The 14103-nt window shown below is 36.7% G+C and overlaps 1 protein-coding gene across 1 annotated transcript; it reads left to right on the forward strand.

The window, feature by feature from the left end:
- The first annotated feature begins 83 nt into the window (after positions 1–83).
- LOC138327584 (maltase A3-like) lies at positions 84–13239 on the forward strand. The gene is made up of 10 exons (XM_069273780.1): positions 84–627; positions 2560–2739; positions 3045–3187; positions 6515–6640; positions 7126–7221; positions 7634–7740; positions 8812–8998; positions 9270–9455; positions 9733–9870; positions 10644–13239. Exons 1-10 carry the CDS (start codon positions 381–383, stop codon positions 10989–10991), a joined length of 1758 nt encoding a protein of 585 aa, XP_069129881.1. The 5' UTR covers positions 84–380; the 3' UTR covers positions 10992–13239.
- The last annotated feature ends 864 nt before the right edge of the window (positions 13240–14103 follow it).

A 14103-nucleotide genomic window follows, 5' to 3' on the forward strand; every position in this document is an offset into this window, starting at 1 on the left:
AGGAGTTGCACCCGATATGTACAGACTTGAACTATTCTATTTTCTTATTTATACCTACCTGTGTATACTTACCTAAGAAAGATATATCTCAGGCGAAGTCCACAAACTGATAACACTGCCTTAATACATAGAAGCGATTTAAGCCAGGGGTCGGCGTAGTTTCACAAAATTGGCTTACCCCAAAGACCTTTAAAAACGGGTAGTTGTGTTGGCTGTATGCTTATCTAGACAACAACATAAGAATGTTTAAGGTTCTTTAATGTGTAAGTGAACATATTCATTCTGTAAATCAGAAAGAAATCGGCTAAGTCACAGAGAAAAGGTAGATGAATTGAGTTACGTAAAGTGTATTAGCTGATATCCACTACTGAACCATCAAGATGGACCTTGAGGATGAAAACCCTAAGAAGTCCTGCTGCTCTAAAACTCGATGTTCTGTTATTGTTTTGGTCGGTCTTTTGGTCAGTATCGCAGTAGTATGTGTGGTCACTTTCGTGTCTGACGATGTCCGAGAGAAGGTCCAATACGATACGTCCAAACTGGAATGGTGGAAGAAAACGCCAGTGTATCAAATCTACCCCATTTCATTCAAGGACACTGACGATAATGGAAAAGGGGACATCAACGGTAAGTACCCGTAATGGCGAAACGGAAATAGCTTGTCCATATCAAACATCGCGATGCCTTAATAAACAAACATTTTACTGTAAACCGACTTTTTTCGCGGCTACTAAATTTCGCTATTTCTGTTTGAAAAAAGTTCACGAAGATAACCATTCACGGATTAATAAATGACTGGACATTCCTAGCCGTATCAATGATATAGATATGTTAGATCGCAGAGATAAACTTTCAAAAACTTATTTGTATCAAGAAATTCGCGACACAAGCGAAGGACAGTTGTTGAAAAAAAAATCATAACATTTTGAAAGTCAAATGACGATGTACATTTGTAAGGAGTCAATAGTTCTACGTTTCATAGGTCACACGTTTAATGTTATATGTCCTAGTCAACATCCCCGTCTTAACATATAAAACACGAATCCGCCTGATGTCAGGTTTAGTGTTTACAATGAGGTTTATTAGTACAAAGTCAATATGATAAGATCAAAAATGAAAGTCAGTGTTTGCTAGTAATGGATATTAAGGTTGCGAACACCTAATGTTTATTTGCAATGACATAAATAATTACTAACAGAAACATTTTTGTTCACTTCAAGAGATCTATAATGTCGATTAAATATCAACTACCACAGATTTTGTTTGTTTGTTTGTTTAATTAATTAACGTCCTATTAACAGCTATGGTCATGTAAGGACGGCCTCCCATATATGCGGTGTTTTGCGTGTATGTTGTGCGAGGTGCGTGTTTCGGGAAACTGCGGTATATTCATGTTGTGTCTTCTTGTATAGTGGAACTTTTGCCCTTTTTAAAGTGCTATATCACTGAAGCATGCCGCCGAAGACACCAAGCAACACACCCCACCCGGTCACATTATACTGACAACGGGCGAACCAGTCGTCCCACTCCCTTTTTGCTGAGCGCTAAGCAGGAGCAGAAACTACCACTTTTACAGACTTTGGTGTGTCTCGGCCAGGGGACAGAACCCAGAGCCTTCCTCACAGGGGCGAACGCTCAACTCAAGGCCAAAAGTGAGGCGGTGCCAAGGGAGGCATTAGGAAGGATAAAGTCAGTTAGGAAGAATAGAAAAGATAAGATCCTAAATTTAGTCGCCTTTTACGATCATGCAATAGGGGCAGCAAGTACAATTCTAACGCCCTACCTGCAGGGCCAACTACCACAGAATCCGACGATAAATTTCAAATGAGATGCCCACTGATCGCAAAGCTATAGGTGCCAATGTTCATTTGCTTAGTTGTTTAACATTCTTTCAACCTACTACAACTGTACAAAGATTCACCATATAGGGACTTAACATCGACTTACTTTGACGCTGAAGTTGTCATCATCATTTTTTAGTATTACTATATGTTCCCGATATATTTGAGGGAAAAGCCTAATAATATTGGCAGGTTTAGCGGATTGCTTGGACGGTAGCCCTGTCAGTGGTATATCAAAATGAAGGTCACAACAACTTGCAGTGATAGAACAGACTGCTACACAACCAATAACATTTCAAAGATTATCCAATGCTTCATTGTGTTTACGTATTCTATCGGAGTATCACCCCCTTACAACAAAGTTATAGCAGGATATACCTCAAAAACTTGAAAACAAGACGCTGCTTATTTCATTTGATAGCAAGAGATTATAGGCTTGTTTTTAAGTACCGGCTTGTTTTCAAATTGGCTAACTTTCGAGAGTATTTTAGCGGTAGTCAGATATATGTTACGGTTTATTTATGAGTTTTTTTTTATTCATTTCTATGTTCGAGTTACCTCCCTTACTTTTCTTTTTTTTTAATTGAGTTGTGGTTTATAAATATAATTTTTTGTGATTTTTTTTTATTATTTAAAATTAAGTAGCGGAGTTGGTATTAAGAAGAAATATCCTTGTAACTCTCTTTATCAATGAATTTTTATATCCCCCTATGTACAGGTATTACACAGAAATTACCTTACCTGTCTGAACTTGGGGTGAAGGCTGTTTGGATCAGTCCGTTCTATGATTCTCCCATGAATGATAACGGCTATGATATCCGTAACTATACAGCTATTAACGATTTGTTTGGAACAATGGACGATTTTGAACATCTTCTGAAGGAAGCGAAGTCAAAAGGTAAATCCAAACTATGAAATGTCGTATAAACTGTTATTGATAAAGATCAGTTCTACTCGATTTTTATAACATGTCTACAGTGGTCATCCATATGACAATCAGTGACAATAGTTCTTTTAGGCTTATTATTGATCATAAAAGTAGCTCATGCGGTATTCTAAATCTTCCTATGTTTCGGTTGTTTTTTTTTTTTTTTTTTTTTTTTTTGTATTTTACTGCAAACAAAAACAATCATTGACATCATAACTGTAAAATTGAGCGAATGAGTATCAGGATTATACACATCAATAACTACGATATTTCAGACATCAAAGTGATTATTGACTTTGTACCAAACCACTCGAGTAATGAGAGCCAGTGGTTTATCGAGAGTGAGAACAGAACAGAAGGCTACGAGGACTTCTACGTTTGGGTCAACGGTACAGAGGGCACTCCTCCAAACAACTGGGTAAGTTTATTGGTACAGAGGGCACTCCTCCAAACAACTGGGTAAGTTTATTGGTACAGAGGGCACTCCTCCAAACAACTGGGTAAGTTTAATGGTACAGAGGGCACTCCTCCAAACAACTGGGTAAGTTTAATGGTACAGAGGGCACTCCTCCAAACAACCGGTACAGAGGGCACTCCTCCAAACAACTGGGTAAGTTTAATGGTACAGAGGGCACTCCTCCAAACAACTGGGTAAGTTTAATGGTACAGAGGGCACTCCTCCAAACAACTGGGTAAGTTTAATGGTACAGAGGGCACTCCTCCAAACAACTGGGTAAGTTTAATGGTACAGAGGGCACTCCTCCAAACAACTGGGTAAGTTTAATGGTACAGAGGGCACTCCTCCAAACAACTGGGTAAGTTTATAGGTGTTACCGGTACAGAGGGCACTCCTCCAAACAACTGGGTAAGTTAAATAGGTGTTACCGGTACAGAGGGCACTCCTCCAAACAACTGGGTAAGTTTATAGGTGTTACCGGTACAGAGGGCACTCCTCCAAACAACTGGGTAAGTTTAATGGTACAGAGGGCACTCCTCCAAACAACTGGGTAAGTTTAATGGTACAGAGGGCACTCCTCCAAACAACTGGGTAAGTTTAATGGTACAGAGGGCACTCCTCCAAACAACTGGGTAAGTTTAATGTGTTACCGGTACAGAGGGCACTCCTCCAAACAACTGGGTAAGTTTAATGGTACAGAGGGCACTCCTCCAAACAACTGGGTAAGTTTAATGGTACAGAGGGCACTCCTCCAAACAACTGGGGGTAAGTTTAATGGTACAGAGGGCACTCCTCCAAACAACTGGGTAAGTTTAATGGTACAGAGGGCACTCCTCCAAACAACTGGGTAAGTTTAATGGTACAGAGGGCACTCCTCCAAACAACTGGGTAAGTTTAATGGTACAGAGGGCACTCCTCCAAACAACTGGGTAAGTTTAATGGTACAGAGGGCACTCCTCCAAACAACTGGGTAAGTTAAATGGTACAGAGGGCACTCCTCCAAACAACTGGGTAAGTTAAATGGTACAGAGGGCACTCCTCCAAACAACTGGGTAAGTTAAATGGTACAGAGGGCACTCCTCCAAACAACTGGGTAAGTTAAATGGTACAGAGGGCACTCCTCCAAACAACTGGGTAAGTTAAATGGTACAGGGCACTCCTCCAAACAACTGGGTAAGTTAAATAGGTTACCGGTACAGAGGGCACTCCTCCAAACAACTGGGTAAGTTAAATGGTACAGAGGGCACTCCTCCAAACAACTGGGTAAGTTAAATGGTACAGAGGGCACTCCTCCAAACAACTGGGTAAGTTAAATGGTACAGAGGGCACTCCTCCAAACAACTGGGTAAGTTAAATGGTACAGAGGGCACTCCTCCAAACAACTGGGTAAGTTAAATGGTACAGAGGGCACTCCTCCAAACAACTGGGTAAGTTAAATGGTACAGAGGGCACTCCTCCAAACAACTGGGTAAGTTAAATGGTACAGAGGGCACTCCTCCAAACAACTGGGTAAGTTAAATTGGTATGGTACAGAGGGCACTCCTCCAAACAACTGGGTAAGTTAAATGGTACAGAGGGCACTCCTCCAAACAACTGGGTAAGTTAAATGGTACAGAGGGCACTCCTCCAAACAACTGGGTAAGTTAAATGGTACAGAGGGCACTCCTCCAAACAACTGGGTAAGTTTAATGGTACAGAGGGCACTCCTCCAAACAACTGGGTAAGTTTATTGATGTTACCGGTACAGAGGGCACTCCTCCAAACAACTGGGTAAGTTAAATGGTACAGAGGGCACTCCTCCAAACAACTGGGTAAGTTTAATGGTACAGAGGGCACTCCTCCAAACAACTGGGTAAGTTTAATGGTACAGAGGGCACTCCTCCAAACAACTGGGTAAGTTTAATGGTACAGAGGGCACTCCTCCAAACAACTGGGTAAGTTTAATGGTACAGAGGGCACTCCTCCAAACAACTGGGTAAGTTTAACGGTACAGAGGGCACTCCTCCAAACAACTGGGTAAGTTAAATAGGTGTTACCGGTACAGAGGGCACTCCTCCAAACAACTGGGTAAGTTAAATAGGTACAGAGGGCACTCCTCCAAACAACTGGGTAAGTTAAATAGGTGTTACCGGTACAGAGGGCACTCCTCCAAACAACTGGGTAAGTTAAATAGGTGTTACCGGTACAGAGGGCACTCCTCCAAACAACTGGGTAAGTTAAAGTTACAACTGGTATTATGTACAGAGGGCACTCCTCCAAACAACTGGGTAAGTTAAATGGTACAGAGGGCACTCCTCCAAACAACTGGGTAAGTTAAAAGTACGTACAGAGGGCACTCCTCCAAACAACTGGGTAAGTTAAATGGTACAGAGGGCACTCCTCCAAACAACTGGGTAAGTTAAATAGGTGTTACCGGTACCGTGGGCACACCTCCAAACAACTGTGTAAATTGAATGGACGTTACCGGTACCGTGGGCATACCTCCAAACAAACATCTGGGTGAGTGTCATGGGCGTAACTGGTACAGAAGAAAAGCCTCCAAACAAATGGATACGTTTAAATTAATGGGCGTTACCTGAACGACTGGGTACATGTAACTTCATTGTGCGTTACCGGTAAACTTGACATGTTCCTAGTAAATGGGTTAGTTTATTGTGCAAAACCGAAACAAAGCGCACACTTCCCAACAACTGGGTAAGTTTATTGATGTTACCGGTACAGAGGGCATGCTCAAAACAACTGGGTAAGTTTAATGGTACAGAGGGCATTGATGGATACGATGTAGCCGGTTACGAGGGCACGCCTCCGACCAACTGAATACACTTATTTGACATTACTGGTTATCACAGCACATCCCTTACACCTAGGTAAGGTTTTAAATTGTTGTTACCAGTACATTCGGAATGAAACATTAACTGGTTTTTGACTTGGATTGTCTTTCAAATATAATAAGTTTGTCCTCTTCTACGTGGCTAATCATTAAGAGTCGCAAGTACTTTGGAATGATTGTTATTTTTCTATGTAGCAAATCCATTATATCCCTAACTGGGTAAACTTCGGCATTACCTATAACTGTTTTTTGTGCACTTTTTAATATTATTCATTTATTTTATTTTTATTAAATCCGTGATCTTGAATGTAGAATTAATTGATGGAAATTGTTTAATGTATATCATAATAATTCTCGATTTTAATGAAGGCTTAAATATGCGTTGAAAGAAGATGAGAGTTGAAATAATAGGTTAGTTGAATAATGTTTGTCAACACCTAAGATATTGTTTGCGACAGAAAAACAACATCGGCTTGTCAGCCTGGACGTGGAGCAATAAAAGACAACAGTACTACTACCATAACTATCTTGCTGAGCAACCTGACCTTAACTACAGGAACCCCGACGTCGTAGCTGCCATGAAGGTCTGTCCTAGATTTTTTAACGCTGGGATATTACTTATATCGACACTAAATGAAATTCTGTAAGATAATCCTGCAAAACCATTATTTTCAATTCTGGAAAGAAAAACATTGAATCGATCAAGGAAGACAAAGCCACATACAAATGACAGCAAATGTTGTAAATATTTATAATATAGCTTTCAGAAGGAAATATACACATTTATTAAGAATTTTGTTGTAGTATGATTTTGAAGTAAATTATTTTGGCATTGATCATTAGTCACAAGGTTGAACTGAAATTTTTCAGACAAAAGCGTAGAAGATGAAACGTTATAGGTCACATAGTCAATAAAATATGCTTTAATTTGAGGAAGGAGCACAAGCATTTTGTTTCCTTTCAAAATGCAAAATTTGTCGTTCTACTAGCTATTCCCATATTGAATCATCTACAAATTACAAATGATGTGTAATTGTCCGGGTAGGTCAGGTTGTCTTTTCCTTTGCAGGAAGTACTGAGGTTTTGGCTCGAGAAGGGAGTGGCTGGCTTTAGGATTGATGCTGTTGTTCACTTGTTTGAAAGTGAAAGTCTACAGGACCAAGTGGTAGGTGACTGTTTGTTAAACAGCGTACAGTTTGTATTCAAATATTGTAAACAAACTTTATTTCGCCACGACTTTGCTTCGCGTTTTGTGCTTCAAAACTTATTTTGCGGTGATTTCATTTCGCGATTTCACTTCGGTTAGTATCATTGTAATTTTGTTTGCAACTTTTTCAAGAGTTATTTTCGCGATTTCTACTGACCCGCGAAATACGGAAAAAATTTAATAACACACGAAAATAAGTTGATTAGTTGTACACGTATCATTGTCCGATTGCAGACTCTTGGAAAGTTGTGTGTAATCTAGATGATCGTATATGTGGCTATCGTTATTGTTGTTTAGGAAATATTGTAGATTTATGCGACATTAATATGCAGTTTATGAATCAATGAAGTTGTATCTTATATTATTGCAGGAGAAGGATGGACAAACTGTACAAAACGAAACTGTAAATTTACCTGAGCTCTTCTCTGTAATTGAAGCATGGAAGATGTTGATTAACGATTACAGCAACCCACCACGGTATATTCGTTTTCTATTTCAACGTCTAATTATTTTATAATGGAACTTACCAGAAAAGGAATTACAATCATTTTTTAAATTTCACGAGATTGATTTGGCACATAGAATTATGTAAATCAACCTAGATGTTGCATTAATAAGCAATATTTACATTTTGCCCCAGCGACTCCCATTACTCTAATGATAATCGTGATCTGCATTATGAGCCAATACATGCAGCCTAGACTTGGTGTAGTAATATCTACATAAGTGGATATGAGTCTTATTTACTAATATCATGTTAGTCCGCGCGGGAAATTTGACATTGTAGTTGAATGAACCAGTTTGGTTATGAAACTTATAAAAAAATCTTTAAAATGTCTGGATAATTGAAAGTTAATTGAATAGCTATTGTGAAACATTGAAATTTTGTTACCATTTCAATTTTTTATAGTGACTATTTTTTATCACAATAAACTAGGCAGTTGAGGTTAGATGGCGGAAGCGGGAAATGCAAATGTTCACTTGCATTTAAATAATGTTTTACCTTGAACTAGAAAGTTAAATGTAAATACAACTATTAAAAGATTGTTATATTGCATTTATTGAAGATATAAATGCAATCTATCAATCCTTTAATTGTTAAATAATATAATAAAAGATCAAATGCTTTTTGATCATTTTAATTTCATGTTTCCATTTTTTCCTTTTCATGTTTCTCTAAATCTAACGAAAGATTAATAATAGGACTGACTGTCCACGACTTTTCTGCTAAATTAAATGGTTTTCATAGGATATGTATTATCGATAACAATATTGATAGATATGAGAACTGTAACTCACATCATTTTCGTGAGATACAAATTTTCGTGTTATTTCGCAAAACTTGAAAGCTCGAACACAAATTGTTAATAAATGTATTAACTTTGTATATAATTGCACGATTATCAGTAAAAATCCGTGGTTGTGAATTCGTGTAATCGGGAATATATGGAAAATAACAAAGACGCGCAATGTATACGCAAAATAGAGGTGTTAAGAGTATATGTAAAGAAGTATGATTTATAGTTTTCTTTACCATTTTACCTGCAGGGTTATGTTTTCCGAAGCTACGACTGTTGATAAAGATATAATCAGGAAATATTATGACGCCGGTACTATTCCATTTAACTTTGACCTGGTTAAGCAGGTCAACACCACGTGTGATGGAATCTGCCTAAAAGATGTGATAAAAGACTACACGACGATACTACGTTCGGGCGACTGGCCTAATTTCTTAGTAAGACAGAATTATTTTAGATTTCTATACTGATTTCTTGAATGCGTTGATTGAATGAATGGATAGGCACTTGATTTTCGAAAGCACTAGGTTTTTATTATTTCTCGGCTGTTCAAGAGTGTTTTTATCTTTGATTTTAATACTTTAATTACAACTACGTGTTGACTGGTGATTTTCATTTATATTCACGATATTCATCATAAAAATAATGTATTGGTATTGTAATTTCTTAATAAAATGTTTTCTGTTATACAATGAATATGAATTCTAGACAGGAAGTCACGACTTCTCACGAGTCGCCACAAGACTTGGAAAGGAGAAGGCGCGAGCGATGGCTATGCTTCTTCTCACCCTTCCTGGTACCCCAGTAATCTATTATGGAGAGGAAATTGGGATGACCGACGTATCCTATACTTTTGCTGAGACTCAGGACACTTTCGGAAGTAGACTCGGGGAGGTTAGCATAATTTAGGTATTTGATTGACTATAGAATCAACATACCTATTTTTGGAATAGGATAGGTCGTATCGCTTTATTATTTAATTTCAAACGTCTCTTCGAGGTCGGCCATTTTCGAGTCGTAAGAAATTAGTTGTATTTCTTTTATAGATTTACAAAATGATTCTTTAAGTTTAAAAAAAAAACAATTTCAGGTTCATATTGAAGTCTCAACATTGTTATTCCTGGACATTTAGTCGTTAGATGGATTATACCTTTGTTTCTTATCAATGCAGGACGGTTACCTGAATGCGACCAGGGATCCAGAACGATCACCAATGCAGTGGACATCTGCTGTCAATGCCGGATTCACCAACGTTTCAGCAACTCCTTGGCTTCATCTCAGCAGCGATTCAGCACAGGTTAATGTAGAGGTAGGTATGGTTCGATGTACACAGACAGGGTGGTATCGAAAGAGTCTTTAAGTACATACGGTAAAACACCGTTATACAGAACCTATGGGAACAGCGAAATTCCTTAAGCATAGTTCGTTATACACATATTACAAGCATATTAAAGACATCTTATTGAAAAAATAGAACATTGTAACCATGAATTCGTTGAAGGCATGTTTCACTGTAGCAATGTGTATTTGTCTCTTCATTAACCTTGATATGTGTACTGTTAAGCAGTTCATTTTATGTGTCTACTTAAATTCGCGTTATATTGCATTACGTTTCTTTAAGTGTCATTTTAATTTCGTCTATAGTCAACGTTTCTGCCGCGATTTATTTTCACGAATTCCATTCCGTTACGAAATACACTCAATTTAATCACACGTCAAAATATTAAGTTGATTAACAAGATAAAAGATTCACCACGGGTTAGTCTAGATACGTATGCAACAATAGGACATATAGCTTGACATAATGCTAGGTTTGCACTATCACCCAAACTCTAACGAAACAGCACCCTCTTCGCCTCACCATAATATCAGAAATAATGCAATTGAAGATTTGTTTCTTAAACTGTTTTTCATTTAGTGTTTCAAAATGGTTACTACAGGTACATTTTTGTAGCACCATATTTTTATTATTTCTTAATCTCTTTTCTATGTGGACTTAAATGTTGAAATCTGTGAACCAAACTGAAATTTTATCTCAAATTTTGTCCACTTTAGGTTTAACATTTCGTATCGTAATTACAGGTGGAGAAAAACAATACAGGAGGACTATTGCAGTTATACAAAGATCTGATCAAGCTAAGGAACTATCCATCGTTTGAGACAAGTACTCTGGAGTTTGCTGTTGTAACTAATGACGTTTTATCCTACATAAGAAAAGCAAATGGATGGCAGATGCATCTTGTTGTAATTAATCTTGGTTCACAGGAGGCAACAAACGACTTCTCAAGAAGTCCCGTGTTCTCAACCAAGGGTACCATTGTTGTCACCACAGACAGTTCATTCTCTGTCAAACAAGAGGTGGATTTGACAAATATTACAATTAAACCGAATCAAGGTGTTGTAATTGCTGTGAAATATCAAAAACATTAATGGAGGAAACACACATTTTCATACAACAACGTTCAAGATGAATAGCATAGCTGTGATTTGTTTCCATATTTCTGAGGATTGCAAAGAGGTCATAAATTTTTAAAAGAAGAAATTGTTTTATTTCTCAAACTACATATTTATGCTTATCAAAGACAGCAAGAGAAAGTGTTGTTGAGAGAACCAATTCGCAATCGCCTTTATCAAGAATTTTTCGTTTTGACATTCTATCGTTCCATGTTTATCACACTTACCCATCAATCAAAACGTGTCTGAAATGCATTTTGCCTTTGTGCAATATCTGTGCTATATCATCGACAAAGATACAACGAACAAAATCATATTTTTCAGTGTATGTAAAGACAAGGTTATGATTTCCAGAGGCATTGTACAGCAGATATTAGATAAGCACTTTGTTATCTTTCGATAAACTGTGAAACACGTTCAAAGAAATCGCCCAAAACGTGTAATATATTAATTCCATTCCGAGTAAATAAATTCTTCTAAAAAAATGTAAGCGCCACTGGGGCCACTCGGGACTCGTTAGTAATATTTTACTTACCTTTATGGTTTGTCATAATTGATGGAGAGTATATATTAAAGATACCATTCACCATTTGAACAACAATTGGTGTTCAATCGTGTATATATATATATATGTCTTATTAACACAAAAAATTAAGATAAATAATTAATTTTGCCTTTGGTGCATGCGCAACCAGCACTCCATTCCATATAGGATAAAGTGTCACGTATTTGTTTTGGGATGCGATTAATTATTTTTCATTTTTTGAAATTAAAGTAAAATTAAATGCTCAAATTTTTCAAATGTGGTATTGATGTAAAGTACGTAACTTTTGTAACTGAAGAGAAATGCTAAATCATCTTCTCCTGTTTTTAATAGTGAAAATATACTATTTGTCAGCGGTGGAGCATCTTTAAGAGATATGGTAAAATATACATCCATATTTTTTCTCTCCGTATTGTGATGCTGTATCATTTGGTACTACGTGTAGTTCTATAAAAAGTATTTCTTAACTCGGCAGCATACTTTTCATCATTTAAAGACGCATTTATAGAGATATCAATAGCTCAAAAGACCGACCCGGTAATATAGACTTGAAAAGTATTATAGTAAATATATATATTTTTTTTAATATCCTTTAGTTTCTGTTGTATTTTATGATGATGCGTTTGTGATATTGAATGCTGTTAACCACGTTACCTTTTTCGATATACACATTTCCGCGTTATTTTGTAAATAGATTGGACACAAATTATTATGTTTTCACAAAAGATTTATGTACAACGTCTAAATGAATACAAACTAATTGTCAGTCAGAGCCACTGACCACGAAATCATGTATTCGCAAATAAATAGAAAATTACTAATTCGCGAAATATTGTATACGCAAAAATAAAATAGCTTACACAATCACACGTGCTCAAAATTGATTTAGTTAGCATAAAAACAAGAATTTATTTATAACTACAGTTATTGCAAACGTGGATATACGTGGAGTGCTTTTAAACTTTCGCGATTTGCTTGCATTGTCCTTTCGCGGTGGTGTTGTTATTTTCCGGATAGATACACTTTTAGACTTTTGAGAACAATGCTCATTAATGTACAAAATATTGCGCAGGGAGGAATTATCGCAATGAAGCGAACTACGCGTAATTAGCGTAAATTTTCCCTCGAGTAAATTTCCACAATTACAGCTTTATGTACGCAATTATATTGTTAATTAGGCATTAGTGCATATCAAGTTGAACAAGATGAATTTAATTGAATTATCAATACTGTGACTATAAATGTACACTTTGTCAGTATAGAAATGCTAGTAGGCAAATTGCACATGTTTAGTCAAAGCGATGATAGCAAACCACATGCCTAAACAAAAATGTACATATATTTCAATTGATCTGCATTTAATCAGTATTGTACTGGATAGCATTGGTAATATTATCCTCGATACTTCAACGGATACTTTTACTGTCGTCATATCCACCCCTTGACTATGTCATAGTAAAGATGAAGGTATTCCATCTGTTGTTGCATACAGAAACCTCAGTCAGCATAAACCAGCTATCAGTAAGCTGCAACGACAGTGATAGTAACCCATTGATTATCTAGGATATGTTGAGATAGATATATATAATAAATGTATATATGCGTTAACATTATAGAACCATATATCTTATATGATTTTAATACAATGTGTAGATTTAATAAACTATTAATATTTTAGAATTATCAAATAGTGATTTGTTGTTCTTCGGTATTGTGCTAATGGGTAGTTTTAAAATAATCATTCATAAATCTTGCTAAATTTTCTAATTCGATAAAAACATTATCAATGAGATCTAAAATTGAAATAGTTTTGTATCTGGAGGCTGAGCAATATATGAATCAAATGCAAGAACGCAGCCAACATTAACAATGAGCTGACAAGGGTTTACAATCCGAGAAAAATCCCTTCTTTTTTAATAACATTTTCGTAAAGACGATACGGTCCACCTTCCAAAGACTGCAACGTCATAAAATCACATGGAAATATGACGTACGGTACGATACGGTCCACCTTTCAAAGACTGTGACGTAATAAAATCACATGGAAATATGACGTTACAATCACCAAAAGGTGGACTAATCGACAGTACCTAACCTATGGTGATTTGATATATCAAAACCGGCGTATCGAGCTAAAGCTAAAGCTATCTAGAGTTATCGCTCTTGTAACACTAATTCAAAAACCTGCACTTGATCTGTCATTTGAGTTATTTTGTAGCACCACATTTCTTTTGACATTGATTGTATGTGAACCGGGTATCATTTCACTAAAGAATTGACAAATATCCGGTTTCGTACAATTTCGTAACGTTTACGTAAACCAGATTTACGAATTACTAAGCCTTTCCTTAAAAATTGTTATAATTACGAACGTTTGTAAGTTAGGCCTTATGATACAACTCAAAGGGGTGTCTTATTATTTCTGTTAAGGGAAATGAGTAAATAATAATGTCCATAGCAATAGGTAGTTTGTTATTCTAGAAAAAACACATTTTACATAGTGTAAAAGAAAATGACGAAAAAAAAAGAAAAGAATGTTGTCCT

This window comes from Argopecten irradians, chromosome 7 (assembly GCF_041381155.1).
Source record: "Argopecten irradians isolate NY chromosome 7, Ai_NY, whole genome shotgun sequence".
NCBI classification, from domain to species: Eukaryota; Metazoa; Mollusca; class Bivalvia; order Pectinida; family Pectinidae; genus Argopecten; species Argopecten irradians.